The 24155-nt window shown below is 42.0% G+C and overlaps 1 protein-coding gene across 1 annotated transcript in view; it reads left to right on the plus strand.

Annotated features, from left to right (window-relative positions):
• Window positions 1-24155, plus strand: part of LOC123022145 (coiled-coil domain-containing protein 171-like) — a 191429-nt gene that overhangs the window by 108552 nt on the left and 58722 nt on the right. The window contains exon 19 of the mRNA XM_044427586.1: window positions 994-1048. Coding sequence (XP_044283521.1) covers window positions 994-1048 — 55 coding nt within the window. The remainder of the gene's footprint in view (window positions 1-993; window positions 1049-24155) is intronic.

Raw genomic sequence — 24155 nt, forward strand, 5'->3', positions numbered from 1 at the left:
TGGTCAAGAAACTGAGGCTCCATTCAAAGTCAGGTCTCCCAGCTGTGGAAGACAGGCTATCTCAGCATCCTGAGCCTTACGCCCTGCTGGCTCATAACCAGATGGGCAGCCTGGTAGAACTGAATCCTTAGGGGCCTGGCTTTCTCTGGCTGGACCTGGTTCTAGAGCAGTGGTTTTCAACCTTTTCACAGTTGGGGACAGGCAAAAATAGGGAAATTATTTTTGGAGCAGTGGCAGAGGTTGCTTGATACATCTCTCCTGTAAATTTCTTCCCTCTCACTTTGCAGTGAAGCAGCAGTGTGCTTCCAGAGATCTCTGTGTGTGCTGCTGATTGTCTCACTTCACTATAGGAAGGGAAGGCATTAAAATTCAGAATACCTTCCCTTCAATGGGCAACATGGGATGTACCCTTCTCATAACATCTCATGGCTACCTACCTCCCTTTCACTGGGACAATGAAGCTGAGAATGCCAGCCTCTTAATTTGTCTGCCGGTTTGGTGTTTGTATTTGCATATGCTACTGCTATACATTGTAGGCATTCTGCAATTTTATTTTAAATTCTCAACATGTTTGGTTCCTTTATATTTGGATCTTCTGGAGGATTCAGACCCCTGGTTGTCACAAGAATCACATTCTGAATTAAGGAAGCATGCATAATAGTCAGATAACAAATGTTAAAAAGACAGTAAGACCATCCAGTAATGTCCAGTGTGGAAACCTAGGTGGAGCTGCTATCAGTCATCTCAGCAGAAGTTTGTTAGGACTTGATCATCAATCAAGAAACAAGAAACACCGTATGTTTGACCTTCAGTCAGCTGGACAAGAAGGAATTGTGTAGTCTCTCTATAGTTATCTAAGTGATATTTGCATTGGCGTTAGCCAAGGACAGCAAATCCTAAGGTTGTTGGTAAAGCTAGCTAGTAACTGATATATTCATTGAAACTGCCACCTACCTAGTGTTACAAGCAGCTTTGTTTTATTTTATTCAACAGAGACAAAGAATTAATTGCTGGTCACATGAAATCAGTGGAATCCAGCCTTCAGAATGTAAGTAATTCTTAGCTCTTCTTCTCTGCACTGTCACAGCAATCCAATTTGCATGATCACCTTCTTTAAACTGTGGCATGTGCCACAGGAAACAATTCCCAGATAACCAAACAATAGTCCAAGGGCTATTTGAGGGTTATTGTCCCCTTCAAACAGGCCATGTTGCCTGAGTCTAGATAATAACAAGCTATGCTCAGTTGGGTAATTAATTGCGTTGTGTTCGGCGTATGCCATGGCGAGTGTGACTTTTTCAAGGTGATCATGCAAATGGGGGTAATTTTGGATTTCAGGGTATTTTGGAACTGCTTTCTCTCTGGAATGTTGACCGAAGTTGTAAAAAAAATGAGATATTGTCTTAACATTTGTATACAAAGTATCTAAAATTTTCTATACTGAAAATACTGTAGTTGAAAGCTTTGAAGATTTTTAATAAAATGAAATGTTCCATGTGAAAAAATGCATTTAAGCATTTTCAAATTATTTATCTATGCTTCCTAAAAGGCACAGGTCATCTGGCAAACAAGTGCATAGCAAGGGATTAGAATAGTTGGATTCACTGTTGCTTATTTTCTTTTATGTTTATTTTTATACCACAGAAACTGTCACAAATGAATGCTATTTCATGCAATCCAAGATTTTTTCCCCAAACACATGATGATAAAAACCTTCTTCCACTACTCCTCTAACAATGTGAGGAAAATGTCAGAAACAAGAGTCCAAACCAGAGCAGCTTAATTGTTTAGACATCCAAAACAGCACGCATTCGTTGAGCGTTGCCCTTAAACCATGGTGCAGTTCACTACAGACACTATCCGTTTGAGGGAATCCCTAATGTTTACTTTTCCATAATGAACATTGTAGAGGAGATTTAGAAGCCCAATGTTAACTTTTGCTTGAGTTTAAGAGCCAGACTGCATGCAATGAGAGCCTGTGGGTTAAATAAACTATGGGTTGGTGGGGCTATGTGGGAGAGCATGGGCATGCTGCCTACTGTGTGCCAGCCACTTCCACTTCTGATTAATAACCTATGACTGCCTGTTCAGAGGTTGTTTAAAAGTGGAAGTGGTGGATGCATGAGGCAGCACACCTGCTCTCTGCAGCATGTACATGACAACCGATGGGCTATTGAAACTGTGGGTTCTTGGTAGACCAGCTCTATATATGATAATCAACTTGCTTCTGGGTTCTGTGCTTTTGACATTATTTTAAATATTTCACTTCTGCATTTTTATTCTCTGCTGCTTTTTGTTTTTTAATGTTTGCTGTTTTTAATTACTGTATTTTTTATTTTCATTGTGAGTGCCATTGAACTTGCAGGACAGGAAGACAGAGCGTATATGCTGAAGAATAAAATAAAAAGTGTTTGTGCTATGCTATAAATAGCTTTTCCCTTGATTGTTGGGTTGTATTTTAAATTACTTATTAGAGCACACAGAATCAAGGATGTGGATCCTTTTATGAAATAGATAAAATAAATATTATATTTAGGTGTTGCTTTCCTGTGAGCAGTCTGGAAAATCAGGCCAGAAAGGTAACTGTTAGTCTAAAATATTAATGTGTACTCTGCTTTTGGCTTTTTATAACAGTGGGAGAGAATTGCCACAGAAATTTAGAAAGGCAAGGGTTTATTCTTAAGATCTTCTGGAAACTGGCCTGTGATTGCTATAATTGTATTAGCCCTGTGATAAGTCAACAAGGCTAATTAGATGTCTTTTTATCGTAGATTGATTGGCTCATCTCCAATATCTATTCAGAGAAAAGGCCTTGATATTATCTTCATTAAAACCAAACTTGTAAATAGGGAGCCTTAATTCTATATGTAGAACACGAGTGCTAAAATCACGTGTAAATAACAGATTTCTAACCTGAACATTTTGCTCCATTTCCCATTCTCAAATCAGACACTATTTCTTTTTCTGATACATGAACAAAGAAGTAACATGCTAGCCTTAGGTGCCTAAGCTGTAAACATATCAAAAGAAGATTATAGATCCTAACCTGGGTTGCTTAGATTGAGCTAATCAGATCACCATGGGTGTGGTCTGACTCAGGGTAGATCTGAATCATTTAAATCATAATTCAGTAAGACTAGATTTAAATCATGGTTTCTACAGTCAGTTCACAATGCCTCAGGCACTGAATCATAGAGACAATTTAATTAAAATACCATGGCAAGATTTGGACTTGACATAGTTCAGTGTGAGAGCCAGAAAGGACTTTCTCCTTTGGGTCATCCTGTGTTGTCATCTATTCTCTTGTAACACTTCCCACCTCCTTTAATGGTATGCTTGCTAGTCATCCATATGTGTGATGCACAGAGACCACAGCAAAGAAAGGCAGGTTGCATACCTGTAATTGTCGTTCTTTGAGTGGTCATCTGTGCATTCACACAACCACCCGCAGGCCCCATGATGGTGTTGGTGGATGATTTTTCTCTCCCTATGTACCTAGTTATATGGCGATAGGACAGTTAAGGACCTAGTAAAAAGGCCAAATGTCAGTCTCCAGTCGGTCTGAGAAAATGGTGGGAGCCTATTGATATAATGGGGCAGGGGTCCCTCCAAAAATTCTAGGCTTAGATAGAGGAATCTTCCTGAATGTGGCACTGTGCAGGTGCAGCACCCATATCTGTGAATGCACAGATGACCACTTGAAGAACAACAGTTACAGGTATGCAACCTGCCTATTCCCAATGATTTTCATGATTTCATGAACAGCATTTAAGAGGTAAGGAGTTGGTTCTGTGTACACGGATTTGCAAAGGAACAATGGGATTAAGGTCTTTTTCTCAACTCTTTATTGTATAACATCTTTGCTGTGATGAAGAGGCATGTGATCTCTGCAGACACAAATTCACTGTTTTGAAAACTGTAAATCCAAGCATCTGTGATACTATCTTCTAGATAGAATAATTGCCCAATAATCTTACAGAAATCTTTTGAAGAGCATGACATTGTGAATGGTTTAATGGAATTCATTTACTAAAGAGTTAAACATTGCATGAATAAACAGCCTCATGCTACATGATTAAAAACGAATTCTTATTTCATGATGAATAACCTTTGAACTATAATGTATCTTAAATAGAAAACTACCTTTAGACTTTTTTTTCCTTAAAAAGCATTTTATTTTTTTAAAAAATCCAATTTTTTAAAAAATCCAATTTCTTCATTTTTTTCATCATTGATTTTTATCCACCCTGATCTGGCTTACCTGGTGTAGTTTAATAATCTATATAACTCTGCGTAATGGTAAAGATCATCAGATGTGGTTAAATGATTGCCTTTATAGGTTGTTAATCTTGAATTCTTCTAATTACCAAAGAAAATGAGAATGTTATGTCTTGCTACTTTTTTCAGCTGAAAGACAGGTTTCTCAGATTTTCAGAATCCTGTTCTACTTCATGGCTTTCTCTCTGACATACAATTCCAGTTTTTGTTGATTTCTGATAATTGCTTTTTGTCTTGACCGGGACCACTGCACCTGGAAATAGCCAGAACTGTAGCTGGAAACAGAACTACAGATAGTGTTGGTGATTTAAAAGAAGCACCAGTATCAGGCCGAAAGGGTCATATGTTTAGAGACTCATGAGCTATATACACTGAGGTTGGAGTGGGCAAAAGGTAGATCTCCAGATGTTTTGGACTTGAATTTTCAGCATTTTGGCCATTGGCTATGTAGGCAGGGACTTATGGGAGTTGAAATATACAATGTCTAGAAAATTATCTTCTGTCCACCTATGCCCAAGGCATATTTTTTACCAATTTTGGGTCAAGTTACACATTACATCCAACACATAAAAAAGCAGGCTATGATGGCTGAAAAATCTACATTCCCCCTTAACAATATGTCTAAGAAAGCTGGAGGTGTTTGTACTGAGGTCACACTGAGAAAGAGGTGCTGATGATTGGACTTTTGTTTCTAGTGGTTGTGACATGGCTTGATGCTCCGGGATAGGAGCCGATATCATACACAACATGTACATTTCAGTGTCAGATAGAGACTAGTAACGTTCGGTAAATCAAGATACATCCAAAACAGCATAGTCAGGTTCAGGCTGGGAAGTTGTTGTCCAAGTAAATAAGCCATTGCATTTTAAGAAGGCTGGTAGATCCAGAACTTTCATAAGCTCCATTCTTGCTGAATGCTAACTCTAACCAAAAGGCCTTCAGTTGTTGCTGAAGACTCACACTTTGAGTGAATGAGGGACAGGAACTCTGATAGACTCAGCTTCTGAAAATGAGTGGAGGGCTGCACCCATAGCTCAGAAGGTGTATAATAGGGTACCGTTGGACATTGAGTCCTTCTCAGGGTGCTGGTGGGATTCTGAGCATGGGAGAAAGACAATACTTATATGTATTCAGCTAATCACTACTTCATCTTTGTGGTCTCTGTGCATCACACAAATGGCCTATGCAGAGCCTATTGTCAGGAAGTTTCTTTAGCTAAGCATTCTCCACACTTCCTGGGAACAGGAAGGGGAAGTGCTCCCACTTATCCCCTCAGTTCCTTTTTGACCACCATTGTTGCTATATCAGGAATCACTTTGCTTTCCTCTACCAAAGTATACTGCATTCTCTTTCTCTTATATTTTCCTTCTACTCAGAAAAAAACCTTTCTCTGTTCCTCTCTCAATTGATTCATCATCAATTGAATCATTTTCACTGTCTCCCAAACCAACCAACCCTCCCCTATACAAAAATATATTTTTACCTGCTTTTCTAGCCAGCCTTACCTGAGTTGCTTGTGCTGCCTCTTCATCTTTCTTCTTCCTTCTTTCCGCCTCCTTCCTGTCTTCACAATGGTGTTGGCAATAGCCTGTAGGAACTGCACTGCTTGTGATAGCAAGGTGCCCCATCTGATGACCACTCCCTTTGCCTTCTTTGCATAAATGAGAGACACATCGTGGAGACCTGTGTGCACATCCAGGTCTTCATGGAACAAATTCAGAAACACTGGCCGATTGGCTCAAGACCAGACTTTGGAAGAAAGCCCTGCAAGTAGTGGACTCTTTGAGGAAAGGACAGGATCGTCCATCCACCTCTGTGGCAAGAAACCCTCTGGCCAAACCTCAGCAAGCATTTTCACTGGGTGACCATGCATCAAGGAAGGCAGAGAAGCACTTTAAAAAGATGGGCCACCACCACTGCACCAGACACAAGAAAAGGTGCCACATGAACCCCCATCAACCAGCGACCCTGACCATCAGGTCTCCTCTGCCTGCCAACCACTCCTGTTCCCCAGTGCTGAGAGCGGCCCCTGCTGCCATGCCAGGAAGAGAACTGGGAACCTGGCCCACCAACACTGATGGACTGCCACTCCCCTTGGACCTCCATGCCCAGAGGATCCTGCTCCTGGGAAGCAATTCTGATGCACCTGATCTGCTTCTAAGATGCTCTCTGGGCACTCCCACAAGACCAGCTATACTGCCCTTAGAAAGTGGCTCAGTGCTGGAACACCCCACAACGCCAGCCTCAATGCCACACTCAGAGACCAGGAAACACTGGGATCAATACTGCCCTCCCCTTATCATGTGGGACTGCACCTCTGACTTGTTCCCAGTGTCCTTCCACTCCAGAGTCAGGCCTGGCTACTCTGACAAGGATGGCCTTGAACCTCAATAGCAGATTAGTACCAAGCCTCAGTACCAAGATGACCAACACCAAGTTCTGTGGACACCAAACTTACACAGCCCTTTGTTCTTTGGCACCAGAAAGATGTGAAGGCAGGTTGTCTAGCAACCACCAGCCTGTCTGGCCAATGCTACTCCTCGAGCACTGGTTAAGTTCAGACCCTGGTGCCGAGCCTTTGCCAGGCCTCAGTACTGAGACTTCAGTGACTAAAGTTAGACTTTGATGACTGATTGACATCAATCTTGGTACTGGACTAATGCCAGCTATTGGTACTGGTTTGATACCATGCCTCGGTACTAAACTGATGTCACTCCCTGGCACCATTTATTTATTTATTCAATTTATACACCACCCTGTTAGCCATAGGCTCTCTGAACATCTTACAACATTGACATCTTAGCACAGGGTTAGGGTTCACCCAGGATCCAGCATCCCCTTCAGAGGAGAGAGGGTGCTTTTCGGAGCAGGTGCTCAGGGTAGCCTCTGATCTGGAACTAGAAATCAAGCAACAGCGGGACCGGGTGGATGACCCAGTCTTTGATGTCCTGGATTTTGAGGACTCAACACCAGTGGCCATCCTTTCCTGCCAGCCCTGTTCCAGACAGTTAAACAGTCCTGGAAATCTTCTGTTGCCTCCTTCAGCATGTCGAGGAAGGTGGAGCTGATGTACTGGGTACTGGGTAAGGGCATCCTATTCCTTTTCCAGCATCCAAAGCCAAATTCTGTCGTTGTTGGGTTGTCACAGGGGATGTTGCAATGGGAGCACTTGGTTCTGGTCAACCATGAGGGGCACCAATTTGATGGCCTGATGAGGTGAATCTATGCAGCCTTGTGCCTGGGCCTACGAATCTCAAACTATGAAGCCACCATGGCTAGATATCAACTTTTTAATGGGACAGGATTGGTGCCATGATTGAATATCTCCCAGATGAGCTCAGGGATGTGTCTCACCTTCTTCACTCAGAAGCTGGCAAGATACCAAACTCCTGCAGCCAGGGTTGGACTGTGACATCAAGGCCTTGATGGGTGCTGTGGCCATCCATAGACATGCCTGGCTCCACTCAGCTGGCTCCTGCATTGCTCCTTCAGTGTGTAAACAGATGATAGGAAGGGCTCCATCCAAAAAGCAAGGTCCTTGGTCAGGGAGGCGAGGTTCCAACAACCACCATTTTGACCACGTAAATGGCTTGAGACCTTTTTTTCTCAACAACAGAGGCACCTGTATGCAGACTATCCTCACAGACTCCAGGTGACCCCTCAACAGAAGAAGTGTGACTTCTCAGCCTGCTTTAGGTAGGCACAGAAGCACCCAGAAGGGAACACGTGAGGTGCTGACTGTGCCTATCAGTGGCCCCTTCACATTAACTTTGATGGATGCCTTACCCGATTCCTCCTTGCATGGGAAACAATAACATCAAACTTGTGGGTCTTGTCCATTGTAGAGAGAGGCTACAATACTGACTTGGACACCCTCCTGCCTCTCAGTGCAATTAGAAGCACACCCCCTTCATGGCACTATTATCAGGCACTACCAACTGGACATCCATATGAGAGCAGGCTGCTCCTTTGTCAGGGCAGTTCTCTTTTCTGTCCTTCAGTGATGATGGCATCCCTCCATCCTTCACAGGGTAAGCTAGCTAATTGCCCATATGAGTGATGCACAGAGACCATGAAGAAAGGCAGGTTGCTTGACTCTAATTGTTGTTCTTTGAGTGGTCATCTGTGCATTCATACAACCCACTCTCCAGCCCTATTTGCTGTTGTCCCCTCAATTATTGCCCTTACTCTTCAGAAATGCTGAGGAGGGTGGGCCAGTTTTTCTTTCTGTATAGGCTCAAAGCTCATGTGTGTCAGTGCACAGATGAACTCTTGAAGAATGGCAAGTTACCAAAACTAACTGCTTACTTAGGAAAGCAAATTGGGAAATAAAATACTGCTTTGTGATAGCAAACAGTCGAGTAAAAAACACTAAGCTACAGAAAACCTGTTCATAAAAGTGTACATTTGATAACAAGGTTGGAACAGATTAATACACTATCCAATTGTCAAGTTTAATTAGAGCTTGGCTATACTTTACACTTACCACAGAAATGAAAAAACAGACCAATTTTGACTTTTGAGAATTAAAAAGGCAGGTTTCATCTAATGTCTGCAAATGAGTCGAGTTAAGACAAAATTTGGAGACAACAAAATTAACTGAGAATTAATTTCTAGATTCCTGCAATGTTGTGCATGTGTGCACCTCTTCCTCTAATTCTTTGGACCATTTTTTACCGTTGAAGAGAGGCATAGAGCAGGATCTTTTGCTAGTCCTATCTCCACACCACTAGTGCAGTGGGGAGCTACTTCTTTGTAAAGGAACCCGAGATAGGCAGAGATGGGCAGAAATGCTCCTTCCCAGAAGGAGGTTTCACTGATCCAGAAACAAGTACTCCTGCTCATTTCCAGGATTCTTTTACAAAGTGCTAGCTCCTCACCTCACCAGTTGTCACAGAGTTCATTGACAATACAGGACCCTGCTCATAGTGGTGGACACAATGGGGGATTTCCTTTCCCTTTTTACTGCCACCACCTGTGGAGAAACTGTTCTTTCACTGCTCAATTCCATATATGGTGCTTTTTTAAAATTTCTAGCAAAACCTTATATTTCAAGGCCTAGGAAACTCTACTGCTATACTCAAGGTTTCCCAAACTGACACCTTTCCAGTGTCGCACTGCTTGATGCATGCAAACTCCTAACTCAGAGGCTCACATGAATGCAACGTGAGGTCCAGTGGTGGCAATTTCCACTGCCCCACAGTTTGGGCTTTTCACTGCATCTAGACATCTATTTTCTGAGTCTGGAGAGGTGGTCAGCAGTAGTATAGTAGCTCTGAGTGGAGTAGAATGGGGGTCCATGCTGAAAGTCCCACATCTAAGACCACTAGCCTCCAAAGCTGATGCTCCAAATAATTTGATGGCTTCCCAGAAAATTTTTGGAGGCCACAGAATTGCAAGGCTTAGAATACTTATAATATCCTAGTAGCTGGTATAAGAGCTACAGGTGAAATGCGCACCAACACTAGAGACAACATGAATTAATTTATTAAATGGATAATGTGCATATAAGGGAATACTAATATTTACTTAGTGGTTTTCAAAAGATTGCTTTGTGACAGTTCTTAAGGATCCAAGAGAAACTTGCTGCTACAGACCTCTTGCTGATTTCCCTTACTTCAGGCCAGATTCCCTGAATATCCACTCTTGCCAAATACTTATAACCAGGTCCAACTTCCAGGTATACTTTTTTTCTTACAACAGAACTCTTCCTGCTGTGTTTCTGGCTCTTTGACAGTTTATCTAGGGTCTTACTGCTTGTATAACCTTTTTTGGTGAGATCTTAGGGCAGCCTCCTGGCATAGCACAGCTGCCTGCTCCCTGTAATTGATTTTCCTCAGCCATATATCATTATTCCATAGAGAAGCAATACCTTAATCTACTAGCTTTAGCTATTCACTTTCTCTTCAGTTTGCTTTGTCCTTTTAAAACACCACACACAAACTAGCAGACCTCCTCCCTTACAGACTGACTCACTCTTGACTGTCAGTCCTTAACTGACTTTCTTAACCATAAAGCAACTACTACACAGGCCTTTGACAGTAACAAAACAAGGTCTTTGGGTTACTCAGATACACCGTTTCTTCACGGGAGCCACACAAACTAAATATGATATAATAACAAGCATTAAAAACAGGACATTTTTTCACAACATGAAGAGACACTTGACACTGCCAACCTTAACTACTCCCTACTTAGCTCTAAAAATTCCTATTGATATCATAGTCTTTACATTTTGGGATCAAAAGCCAATCTTTCTTTCCCACCTCTTTTTACTGGCTGGGAGTGGGGCCTTTTAGTATTCCCAGTAGTTATGGAATAACTACTAAATAATAAATAATATTATTATAAATAATATTAATATAAATAAATTCATATTATAAATAATAGCATTTATGGAATGTGCTCCCCAGAGAGGTCCGCCTGGCGCTGTTGTTATTTGTTTTCGGCCCCAGGTTAAGACATTTTATTCCAGCGATATTTTAAAAAGTTTTAATATTGTCTTTTCTATGTTTTTAACTGCAGTCAGTGTGGGTCGGGAATTTATTTATGTTATTTATGTTATATTTTATATTGTAAGCCATCCTGAGGCTTTTTTGTGAATAGGACAGCATAGAAATATTTTAAATAAATAAATAAATAAATAATCTGCATTGCTACAATTCCCAAGTATTTTACTGTGAATTTCCCCCTTCAATTTTTTTTTTCAAAAGTGATTATGTACATTTTACTATTTCCTGGTTTCCATTTATTTATTTATTTCTATTTTATACCACCCTGCAGCCCAAAGGCTCTCTGGGTGGTTTACACAGTGTTCCCTCTTACAATGGTTGAGTTCATCTGATGCGGCAAACTGTTCTGTGCCATTTCCTTTTGCCCACTCTCCAAAAGGAAATGGCACAGCACAGTTTGCCACTGTGCCCATTTTCCGTACACCCCACTGCATCCTCCCGGCTTCACCATACATCCCAAGAGCCCATATGAGCGAAGTTCCCTTCCTTTCCCTGCTCTTGCCTATGGACCCCAACAGCCTCTTCTGATTGGTGTGCTACAGTCAGGAGGTAGGTTCCCCGCCCCCCAAGTATACTGGCATGTCTACAGAACTTCCTAGGCACTGTCCATACCCTACAGGGATTTTTATTAAATGAAAATACATTGGTTTTCTATGATTCCTGTCTTCTCTATTTGCACTTAGTCCAAAAATATACAAGGAGGCAGACACATTGTTCAGCCAGTGAAAATATAGTGAGTAATAGTACATATGTTGCTAGGGAGCTGAGGATAGTAGTGCTCTGAGGCTTGAAGTGGCCATTTCAGTGGCCACTCTTATCAGGGGACTTGGTGGTGTTTCTATAGCAACACTGGTAAAATGGCAGTTCTGGGTACAGATGACCTCAGAAACCATGGTGAAGTATAGAAACTTTAGAACCGACCATTCATTTTTTTTTGTACTTTCAGAAAACCAATCCTACCATGCAGGAACTCCAAAGTGAGGTCTGGGCAATCCAACAGACTCACAAAAGTAAGATTTCCCCGTGACTTCTTGTGCCCTATGAACCTGCCCACAATGTCAGTTTCAATAATACCACTGTCCTTCCTATTGATCACCTCAAATGACCACAGGGACTGTGATTATTATGCCTCATTGTATTGAAAAAAAGATCAATTTTGTCTATTCTTCCACACAGGTATTCCAGGAACATACTTATGTTTCAAGTTGCACCACCCTTTTCTCCCAAGCAGTTACATTTTTACATAGTCTGATCAACAGGCAACTTTGAATGTCTTACCTTATTGAATAAGCATGTTCCAAATTTTCCCATGGCATGTTCTGTCCTTTTGCCTTTTCCTTCACAGTATATAAAAGTCAAGAATTGTGGGTCTTTAGGCACTCATTCTTCATGGATGCTTTATATACAGTTTGCTGGGGGAGTCATGCAGCCTAATCCCTCACAGGTTTACCTAGAAGTATGCCCTGCTGCCATTCCTGGGACTACTTCCAAGGAAATGTGTGCAAGATTGCAACATCAGGCTTAAATGGATGTTCAGAATGTAGCAAGTTGGGTGGGTCATGGAGTAAGACCCAGATAGCTATCAAAATCACCCAGTTTGTTAGTTCAGAGTTGACCAGTATAGATATAATTTATTACTATATTGTAGTGGTTTTACAGTCTGTAGCAAATGGAACTTTCATTTCAGTTCTCAGTGTCTACTTCATTTAAAAACATCAGGTGCTAGTAGGGTACTGTAGTAGCAGGGAACATGTTAAGCTTAATATGGTGCTTAATTCAGTTCAGTGGATCTCCTTTCCAATTGTTTCTGTTTACTTTAAGAGACACTAAGCCCCCAAGAAGTAGAGGTGAATTCTAGTGGTATTGCATATTGTCCATTGTACTTGGCACTGTACTGAACTTTGAAGTAGTGCTGCAGGCTTGAATTATCCATGGTGAACACAAATAAATCAGGAGATTGGAACAAACAAAGTCGAAGTGTTAGGTTTCTTAGTGAGTGTAGATTTTTAGATGAAATGGCCAGAGGACTTTATTTTCTTGAATGAAATCCATGGGTACTCAGTACTACTAACTTTCTGCTGTCTGGTATAGAAATTTAGCCATGCAATTGGGTATCCCTCCTTTTTAGCCATTCATGCTTTTGATAGCTGTGACTTGGTTTTTGCTCTTGAGTGACAAATCTAGAATGCAGGCTCAGTTGCATTGGAGGGATAGTGACAGGTATCTGAGGTTGTTACTGTGTGCGCTGTGCCTATTCTTGGCTTTTGTCTATCAACATGGCACCTGCCATAAGTGAAACGGACCAGTAGGCACATGTAAAGAAGTCAACAGGAAAGCAACACGGATTTCAAAAGTATCTGCTCATTTAAAAAAAAAAGTTCCATGTAAAATGGCTTGTTCCTTTTTTTATCATAAAAGGAACATCGCATGTTAAATTTAGGGAAATGTATTTTTTCCTTTTGAAAGAAATATTTTTAAACTGTATTATACTTAACTACTGTCTTTAAACAATCTCTTGTACTGTTAATGCATCTACTTTGGAAATGAGTTGTCTTTTTGTTAAAATCCCCTAATAACCTGACTTCCTTGATCCATGTTTCTAAAGATCAATTGTGCAGGACATACAGGTGTTAGCACAGCTGGCTTGCTGAGGACATCTCTGTCCATATAGCTGTCTAGTGTGTCATCACTCATATTGCTCTGTGTCATTCTGACCTACCCAAGCTAAAAATGGCACTCCAGCTCAAGAGGGATTTAAAAACCTTGCCAAACTAAAGATAAGACATTTCAGAATGTCATATTCATGTGTTTAACTGTTTTCAGCTTAGGCATATTTAAGTAACTCATGCCAGAGCCCGTCTGTCTTAATTTTTTGGGAAACCCAAAGATTTTTTTTTAAAGTATGTGCATGTGTATGCTTTGCCATAAGTACAGAAACATCCTTGTGTGGAGTACTGTGAAATTAGTTAATGTGCTAGCTGTTATTTTCTCCAGACATGGGTTCACTTCCAGCACAAGGTCAATGAAATCTGTTCATAAGGGACATATTATTGTGCATATCCCACAAATACAGAATAGCTTTGGCATTGTGCTTAGTGTTTGCTTTAAAGGGCCTGGATCAAATTAATTTTTCATTCAAGGGTCTGGTGTGTTTTTGTTGTTACATGCTTAGGGTATTTTCCAGAAAATGTTACTATATTGAACTTAGTTGTTTCTAAGTAAATGCCATTCTCCTTTTTATTCCAGTAGAAAAATTTACAGAGCAATCCTTTACTTGGAAGCCAACTTAACTGACTTCAGTAGAATTTGCTTCCAGGTGAGCATGTGTAGGATTGAACTGTTCTTTTAACATATTTTGATAGAAAATTATGTTAGGTTTGATTAAGTACCATCGTGATATTCTCTCATAACTACACAAGACTGCAATTTTGTACGTAATCATCTGGGAGTAAGCCCCACTGATGGGACTTAGGTCTGATTAAATATGCCTACAGTTGCCCTGTAGATGTGTGTTGAAGAGTGTACTGTAGAACTGCTACATCAGAAAGCAGGACTGGTCCAAGACATTTTACTGCTTGAGGTAAAGGACAAGATGCTTGCCATCTCCTTTTCACATTCAGAAGCCTGCTGAATCATTCAGTCTTACTTCAGTAGTGGCAAGGGGACAGTGATCTGAGGTTTCCAATTTCACAGCAGCAACTGCCAAGTGTCAAATTAATTCTGTACCCCACATTAGAGCACTTAGAAATTAATTCACAGATCAAATCTAGCAGCAAACATACAAAGGTTTATTATTTATTTATTTATTTATTTATTTATTTAAAACATTTCTATGCCGCCCCCATCGCAACAAAGCCTCGGGGCAGCTCACAACAAAAACAAACAAACGCATATAAAAATTATACAATAAAAATATTAAAACCCGGTGCATCTCGGCTTAAATTTTGTTGTTGTTGTTGTTAAAAAACCTACATAATAAATTAACAATTAAAATAAGTTTTACATAAAAAGGTCTTAGCCTGGCGCTGAAAAACAAATAACGACGGCGCCAGGCGGACCTCTCTGGGGAGCGCATTCCATAGGTTGCTCATGACAAGGGCTGCTCATCCTTTTGCTGTAAGGGGTAGTTCAGTAAAATACTCAGGATGTCTTAAGCAAGTTTGTTTGAGTGTTTACATCAAGGAGAGGGGGCTATACTGGCCCATTTGATTTAAAGAAATCTTTCCTGACTCCAAATGTGGTCATCTGTTGGACTCCAGATATGAGTTAAGATGCTTAGTTTAGGCCTTCCCAAAGTTTCAGTCTCTAGTTATTGTAATATGAAAGGGAAAGTCCTACTGAATATTTTGGGGACATGTGCCCTAACTGTAATTACAGGTTAAAATACTAGACACGGTCATGTCAAATTTATGCTCTTGTAAAACTCTCTTTCCTATGGAAGACTTAAGCATATGCTTAAAACTCTCTGACTTAACTCCGTGGTATTTGAATGTGCCTGACTTTTTAAATAGATTTTTTTAAAAATGGGACCAGTGTTTGAAACCAACATAGTTAATTTACTTCTGTGAAACTGTTAGGGAGATTATTTTTATAGGGAGCAGACGGTCTTTCACGTATCCTGGTCCCAAGCTATTTAGGGCTTTATATGTTAGCACAAGCGTCTTAAATTGGCCCCAGAGCTCAACTGGTAGCCAATGTAACCAATATAATATCAGGGTGATGTGGCTGCGTTGACTTGCTTGTACCAGCAGCTACCACCCTATTCTGTACCAATTCAAGTTTCCAGACTGTCTTTGAGGGCAGCCCTGCATACAGCGCATTACAATAGTCAAGGCGAGAAGTTACCAGAGTGTGTGTGACCGTGGCTAGGCTCTGCCTGTCCAGATAGGGCCGCAGTTGGTAAATTAGATGCAGTTGAAAGAAGGCGCTCCTGGCCACTGAGTCTGCCTGAGACTTTAGTGATAGTTTTGGGTCCAGGAGCACCCCCAAGCTACGAACCCTGTCCTTCAGGGGAGTGCAGCCCCATCCAGGATAGGCTGAAGGCAGATGGACCATCCACCAACAGAACCTCCATTTTATCTGGATTGAGTTTCAATTTATTGACCCTCATCCAGTTTATTAAATGCAAGTCTGAAGCCCGCTTCATCATTTTGAGAAGCAGCCTCTTTCAAGAGTGCATGAAGTTATGCAGTAATTATCCCCTTGACCACCTTGCTCAGGATGGAGATGTTAGTAACCAGATAATTACTGAGATCTTCTAAATTCAAGACAGATTTCTTCAGGAGTGGTCATACTGTACCACCATCAAAATGGCTGGGACCTCTTCATCTCTCAAAGAAGTATTTACTACTTCCTGGACCCAGCCAAAGAGTCTTTCCCTATTCAATATAATGAGCCACTACAGCCAAGTGCATATATAGTAGGCTGTACACATTCAAGTACCTTGTTCAAGCAAAAGGGCTCATTATTGAGTTGGACATCACACTGGACACCTCCACAGTCTAACCTGAACCAACAAGAGCATCCAACTCATAGTAGGAGTGATTTTTATACTCAAATCATTTCACAGATACACCTGAGGGTTTCTTTTATTTACACAAATAAACCAGGATGTAAGAGACCCCAGGCCCCTTAGAAAAGCTCTCTTGGATGATACCAAAGACACAACGGTGACAATAAAAAATTGATTTTTCAATGCCACTGAATAGGCTCAGTTAATAAACTCTTGAAGTGTTTGCTCAAGCTTGAAGTAAGCTTTATGCCACTTGCATTCCAGCTATCTCCTCATTGTTCTCAACTTTCCTGTATACCAAAAGTTGACTGGGCTCTCTTCAGTAATAGAGGACACTTGGGAGTGATTGTGTCAACCAAGAGAGCCAGTTTGCTGTAATGGTTAAGAGAAACAGTATTGGGACTCAGGCAATCTGGGATCTAGGCCTTGCTCAGCCACTGATGACTTTGGGCCAGTCACAGCTCAACCTACCTCACAGAATTGTGAGGATAAGATTGAGAGCAGGAGGAGGAGAATTATGTAGGCTGCTTTGAGTTCTTTGTAAGAAAAAAGGCAGGATAAAAATCCAATAAATAAATAAAGTAAAGCTGCCTGAATTGTCTCCACATTCTACCAAATGATGTTGACAGAAATGTCACTGACAAACTCACAAAGGGACTTGAAAATCCAGAGGATTCCATAAATTTCTGGGGTGGCCTATTCTAGTAGGTCCCCACCCCTCTCAATAGGAAAGGCCACCATCATTATCATTACCATCCTCCTCATCAGTTATATTTCCTTACTGCTCAATAGCTGGAGATCATTAGGTGGTTCACAGCAGCAAATAAAATACAATAAAAGTGAAATATAAAATGCAAAATAACAATTAAAACACCCTGACTGCTCTTTAGAAGGCTAGATACTGAAGATGAAACTCAAATACTTTGGTCACCTAATGAGAAGGAAGAGCCTAATGCTGGGAACAATAGATGGCAAAAGAAGAAGGGGACAGCAGAGAATGAGGTGGCTAGATGATTACTCCTCTCTGTTCACCTACTCAGGTCTCAGTAATTCATGAAAATAAGCCACCATATCTACTATAAAGTTATGGATGAAGGAGGTACACTGATCTGGCATTTAAAAACAGCACCCAGAGATCCAAGGGCAGACTGAAAAGGCAACTGGTAACCTGCAGTTGTGAGGAGGGCTGAAACACAGCACAGTCATTAGTTACCTGGGCCATGTTCCCATTACCTGGCTAATTCTCTACTCAACATCATAGCTCCCTCTGCCCTGGCTGATACATCCAGGCCCAAAGAAAGATCTCATACCACCCTTAAAGGCCCGCTGTGATGACTTTGCCAGGCATTCAGGGAGAAAATCGCTCAGATTCGTCACGAGCTTGACTCTACTATTGAACCAGATTCTACTGAAGAGATGCCAATGACGCTGTCGAGTCCACAATTAATGGATGAATTTCAGTTGTTGCGGCCTGATGATGTGGACAAGGTGCTTGGACAAGTACGCCCTACCACCTGCTTACTAGACCCATGCCCATCCTGGCTACTTAAGAAAGCCAAGGACAGGATTGGCACCTGGATCCTGGAGGTGGTCAACGCCTCTTTAAGAGACGGTTGGGTACCTTCCTCTTTAAAAGAGGCGGTAGTCCGACCAGTCCTAAAGAAGGCATCCCTGGATCCAGAGGTGGCTGCCAATTATAGACTGGTGGCCAACATCCCGTTCCTGGGCAAGGTGCTAGAGCGGGTGGTGGCGGGACAACTCCAAGCATTCTTGGATGAAACTGATTATCTGGACCCATTTCAGTCCAGCTTCAGACCCAGGTACGGCACTGAATCTGCCTTGGTCGCCCTGTACGATGACCTGTTCAGGGAGAGAGACAGGGGGAGTGCTCCCTGTTAGTTCTCCTGGACCTCTCAGCAGCTTTTGATACCATTGACCATGGTATCCTTCTGAATAGGCTAGCGGGATTGGGAGTTGGAGGTACCACGTGGTGGTGGTTCCGCTCCTATCTCAACGGCCAATTTCAGAAGGTGGTGTTATGGGACTATGGCTCTGCACCATGGCAGTTATGCCATGGAGTTCTGCAGGGCTCCATTTTGTCCCCCTTGCTATTCAACATCTACATGAAACCCCTGGGAGAGGTCATCCGGAGGTGTGGGCTGCAGAATCATCAGTATGCTGATGACATCCAGCTCTACCTCTCGTTTTCCACCAATCCAGGTGAGGCAGTGGCTGTGCTGAACCGGTGCCTGGCCGAGGTAATGGGCTAGATGAGGGCCAATAAACTGAAGCTCAATCCAGACAAGACGGAGGTCCTGTTGGTGGGTGGTTCGGGCCTCGGGATGGGGGACTTGGGCCTTGTCCTAAATGGGGTTGCACTCCCTCTGAGGGACAGGGTTCGCAGCTTAGGAGTGCTCCTCAACCCTGAGCTGTCTTTAGAAGCCCAGGTGACAGCGGTGGCGAGGAGCGCTTTCCTTCAGCTTCGGCTGATCCATCAGCTGCATCCCTTCCTGGAGAACGATTGCCTGGCAACAGTGACACACGTGTTGGTAACTTCCTGATTAGATTTCTGCAACGTGCTCTACGTGGGGCTACCCTTGAAGACTGTCTGGATACTTCAGTTGGTGCAGAATAGAGCTGCCAGGCTGCTGACGGGGACTGGGCGTTGTTCTCATATAACCCCAGTTCTCTGTCAGCTCCACTGGCTCCCGATTGAAGTCCGGGCCCAATTCAAGGTGTTGGTTATGACCTATAAAGCCCTCAACGGCTTGGGTCCTGGGTATCTAAAGGAACGCTTGTGTCCATATATGCCCTCCCGCCCCTTGAGATCAGCAACAGATGCCCTTCTCCGGGAACCCTCTGTGAATGATATTAGGAGGGTGAGTACCCGGAGGAGGGCCTTCTCTGTGGTGGCGCCCCACCTATGGAGTGTGCTCCCCAGAGAGGTCCGCCTGGCACCGTCGTTATTTGTTTTTCAGCACCAGGCTAAGACCTTTTTATTTAAAACTTATTTCAAGTGTTAATTTATTATGTAGGATTTTAAAAACAATTTAAGCCGAGATGCACTGTGTTTTAATATTTTTATTGTATAACTTTGTATAACTTTGTATAACTTTGTTTTTGTTGTAAGCCGCCCCGAGGCTTTGTTGCGATGGGGTGGCATAAAAATGTTTTAAATAAATAAATGTGGTAGAATCAGTGTTTCAATTTGGACTTTTTAAAAAAAAAAGTATCACCGAATTGTAGGACTAGATGGAATTGAAATGACATCCACTCCAACATTCAGTACTGAAAGGTATTTGTATATTGTTTTAAGGGATACATGTATTCTTGAGTTAATAATGTATTCTGGACTTGGTCCACACACAACCACTCTATCAGAGTTGTCTGCTTCCAAGCTCTTGAATTTGTACAATTCAGATGTGTTATACACATGAGTAGTGCCATAGACTACCTACGATTGGTATGTCTTATGACAGTTAATATCTTTGCACCATTATTATCATCACCACATTGCATTTATATCCCTTTTTCTTTCTGCAAGGAACCTAGGGTGACTTTCCTATTTCTCCTCTACTCCATTTTTTCTCACATGAACCACCCTGTGAATTAGGTTAGGACTGAAAGTCCATGACTATCTCCAAGCTACCCACTGAACTTCATGGGTGACTGGGGACTAGAACCTTGATCTCCCTGGTCCCTAGTCCAACACTCTAACCACCACAGCACACTGACTTTCATACTGGCAGCAAATGTACAGGTCTGAATGAAATTTGGTATCATGTTTTTAAAACACACAACTTTATTGCTAGTTTCTCCATGGTGTGTTTGACTTAGACTCTTCAAACATTGCTTCAGGTTCTTTCTCAGCATCAGAGTTGTAAAGAACTATGGGCCTCTGCTTTCCCTTGCCATTAATGCAGTGGTTTTTAAACAGTATTCCTAGGAACCCCAGAGTTTCATGGATGCTTCTGCTTTCCTCGATGAAAAAGTCAATAATTGCAAATGAGCTTCTTGAAAGAGAGCATATCTGCTACCCTGCAGGGAAGTGTTCAGTGTATTCTTGCTGTGGTGCTCTTGAAGATTGTGCAGTGCAAAAGTCAGGTTCCATGTGCCTAGTGCATAGAATGTTTATTTTTGCTTCTACGATGGGCCAAGAAGGACATTGATGTCTTTTTGAGTGGTCCCATGCTGTAAGATTGCTCCTGGAAAATCCCTTCCTGGATTTAGAAGATTCTAACAACTTTAGGCTGGTGGCAAATGTTCCTTTCCTAGTCAAGGTCCTTGTTTGGCTGCTGGCCAGTTCACTCCAGACATTTTTGAATGAGACCATTCATCTGGCCCCATTTCAGTTGGGATTCTTGCCAAGTTTTGGCACAAAAATGCTTTGGGCGCTCTGTATGATGACTTATGTTGGGAGAGAGACAGGAGGGGTGTGAGCTGATCAATACTCCTAGATCTCTTGGCAGATTTCAGTACTGTTAACTGTGATATTGTTCTAGGGAAACTGAGCTGGGAGCGCAGGATCCTACATTTCAGTGGTTCCATTTTTCCTGAAGAGCCAGCTCCCAAAGCTGGTGCTCAGGGAATATTCGTTATTCTGTGAATTCTCTAGCATGCAGTTCCTCTGGGGTAATAAATCTCTCATTTCCACATGCTATTCAACATCTACATGAAACTACTGAATGGGGGTCATCTGGAGTTTTGGAGTGTGTTGCCATCTACATGGTGATGGCATGCAGCTCTGTTTCACCTTTTCATCTTCATCAGGATATGCTAAATAAGTGCCTGGCTATAATAATGGACTGGATGATTAATAAATAGAAGCTCATTCTAGCTAAGAGTGAGATGCTGTTAGTAGGTGCTTCATCTAATTGAATAGAAGATGCTCAACTTGTTCTGGGTGGAGGTGCACTCTTCTTGAAGGGACAGGTTTGTAGCTTAGGGGTTCTTCTAGAGCATTTTGTTACTCAAGTGGCCTTGTTGGTATAATGTACCTTTTACTAGCTACCAGGAATAGCCTGCTTCAGTAATCTATGCTCTGATGCTGTAATGAACTCAACATGGGGTTGCCCTTGAATTTAGCTCTTCTAAATTTTGTATATTGAAAATTAGTGTTGGATTTTATTATCATGTGTCTGAGCCTTGTGATTTTGTGAATTGTTACCCAAGAGCATCAGCTATTGTTGTTGTTTAGTTGCAAAGTCATTCCTGACCCATCGCGACCCCATGGACAACATTCCTCCAGGCCTTTCTGTCCTCCACCATCCCTTGGAGTCCACCCAAGCCCACACTCACAGCTCCAGTGACTCCATCTTGCCACCTCAGCCTCTGCTGTCCCCTTTTCTTTTGCCATCAATTCTTCCCAGCATCAGGGTATCAGCTATTGGGTGGTAACAAAATTAAATCAATCATACTATTTTGATCAGTTGGCAAAGAGTTTTTCAGTTTAGCAGATCCATGTAAGATTGTAATTTCCTCCCACTTAATGAAGGGGAAGCCCCTTAATGATTAATTTAAAAAACTTTTAAGAATTAGCCATTATTCATTATGGGATAAACTATTTATGGTCAGTTAGGGCTGTGCAGAAGGAAGTGGGTGCACCACCTCCTACCCACTTGCTGCTTCTGCTTTTTTCTGCTTTTATAACCAACCAGTAATGTCACATCCTTAGTGTTCCTGGGTTTTTCATGTGATATGCAAGCCTGGAACTCTAGATTAAGCACTGATGTATTGAGCTGTTGTAACCCCCTGAAGGTGAGTTGGGCATTGCCAAAGAAAGCTTAACAACACACACTGTTTCAGACCAGGGTGGTGAAGTGTGACCCTCCAGATGTTGAATCATCCCTAGCAAGCATAGCCAATAATGAGAGATGATGGGAGTTGAAGTCCAACAGCATTTGGTTTACAGACAGACTCAATAGATTGCTTCAGCTTTAGGTTATTTGATGAGGAAATGTGTCCGTGCAAAGCGGTATTCTTTCTTTCTTTCTTTCTTTTTTAATCTGATCCCCCTCTGCATAGAGAGAGAGAGAAAAATTCCTCTAAAAGTAAATGTGTATGGGTGGAAAAGACATATGTTATATATTTCATTTAGAAAGCTTGCATGTTATTTGTGTCCAAAACATCACATTTATCTGTCTAATACATGTTACACTATCTAAAGGCTAGGACTCATGTCCAGTAGTTGTCAATAATGTACTAACTACAGTGTTGATTTGTATTTGGCCTTTATCAATAGACTTTAACTTCCTATTAGATTATATGATACAAGGCTGCTATGAATAAAGCAATAGGCAAGTGCTAAATAGAAAAAGGGACTGCAGGTGGCACAGTGATTTAAACCGCTGTGCTTCTGGGCTGGTTGATCAAAAGGTCGCCGGTTCGAATCTGTGCAACGGGGTGAGCTCCCGTACTCTGTCCCAGCTCCTGCCAGCCTTGCAGTTCGAAAGCATGCAAATGCAAGTAAATAAAAGTAAAATGGGCAGGTAACAGCGTTCCGTGCACTTCAATGTTTAGTCATGCCGGCCACATGACCATGGAGACTGTCTGCGGACAAACGCTGGCTCCCTCGGCTAGGAAATGGAGATGAGCACCACCCCCTAGAGTCAGGCATGACTGGACTTAATGTCAAGGGGAAACCTTTACTTTTAAATAGAACAAGTTAGGGAGCTTTGACCATTTTCATAAAACTAAGACTGTTTAGCTCTTGCCTCAGTGTAGAGCTGATTCCACATTGTTATAAATATGTAAAGATACAAAGATTCTCCAGATAGATAACTTAAATTAGCTGATTTAGGGGCAATCCTATGTGTATTTAGGCAAGAAAATCCCTACAAGTCCCAGCATTTCCCAGCTAACTATGCATTGCCATGGAGTTGTAGGACTTTCTTTATGGTTGTGCCTTTAAATTTGTAAAGCAGTTGATTCTTGGAAGCCCCTTTGTCTGTTCCATCAAATTCAGTACACAACTGAGAAATCAGCCTGATTAGATCCCCATTTAGGCTTTCTTGGGCAAATATATAATAATGGCTAGGATCTTGTTTGGAATTTTCTTCTTCTGTAGGTGGTATAATACCATTGCTTTTGAAATTACATGAAAAAAATACTGTCAATGAAAATTGCTAGTAACTGGCCATTAAATCCTGTTGGTTGTGGAAGCCCTTCATTTGAGGTAATACTATCTGTGGCCTTGATTGTTTCTTGTAACTTTCCACAGCATTACCTTGTTGATTCCTGGCTTTTGATACTTGTTCATGGGAACCGTTTTCCCAGCGAAGAAGACATGCTTTTTAAGCATGTGTATTGTTGTTGTTAGTTGCGAAGTCGTGTCCGTCCCATCGCGACCCCATGGACAACATTCCTCCAGGCCTTCCTGTTCTCCACCATCCCCCAGAGTCCACCTAATCTCATGCCGACTGCTTCAGTGACCCCATCTAGCCACCTCATTCTTTGCCATCCCCTTCTTCTTTTGCCATCTATTGTTTCCAGCATTAGTCTCTTCTCCAGGGAGTCCTTCCTTCTCATTAGGTGGTCAAAGTATTTGAGTTTCATCTGCAGGATCTGGCCTTCTAAAGAGCAAGATCTGGCCGTCAGGATCTGGCCTCCTGATCTCCTCTAGGACTGACCGGTTTGATTGCCTTGCGGTCCAAGGGACTTGCAGGAGTCTCCTCCAGCACCACAATTCAAAGGCCTCAGTTCTTCGGCGCTCAGCCTTCCTTATGGTCCAGTTTTCACTGCCATACATTGCAACAGGGAAAACCATAGCCTTGACTATATGCACTTTTGTTGGCAGGGTGATGTCTCTGCTTTTTAGTATGCTGTCTAGATTTGCCATAGCTTTCCTCCCCAGT

This window comes from Varanus komodoensis, unplaced genomic scaffold (assembly GCF_004798865.1).
Source record: "Varanus komodoensis strain SLA01 unplaced genomic scaffold, ASM479886v1 scaffold19, whole genome shotgun sequence".
Lineage (NCBI taxonomy): Eukaryota > Metazoa > Chordata > Lepidosauria > Squamata > Varanidae > Varanus > Varanus komodoensis.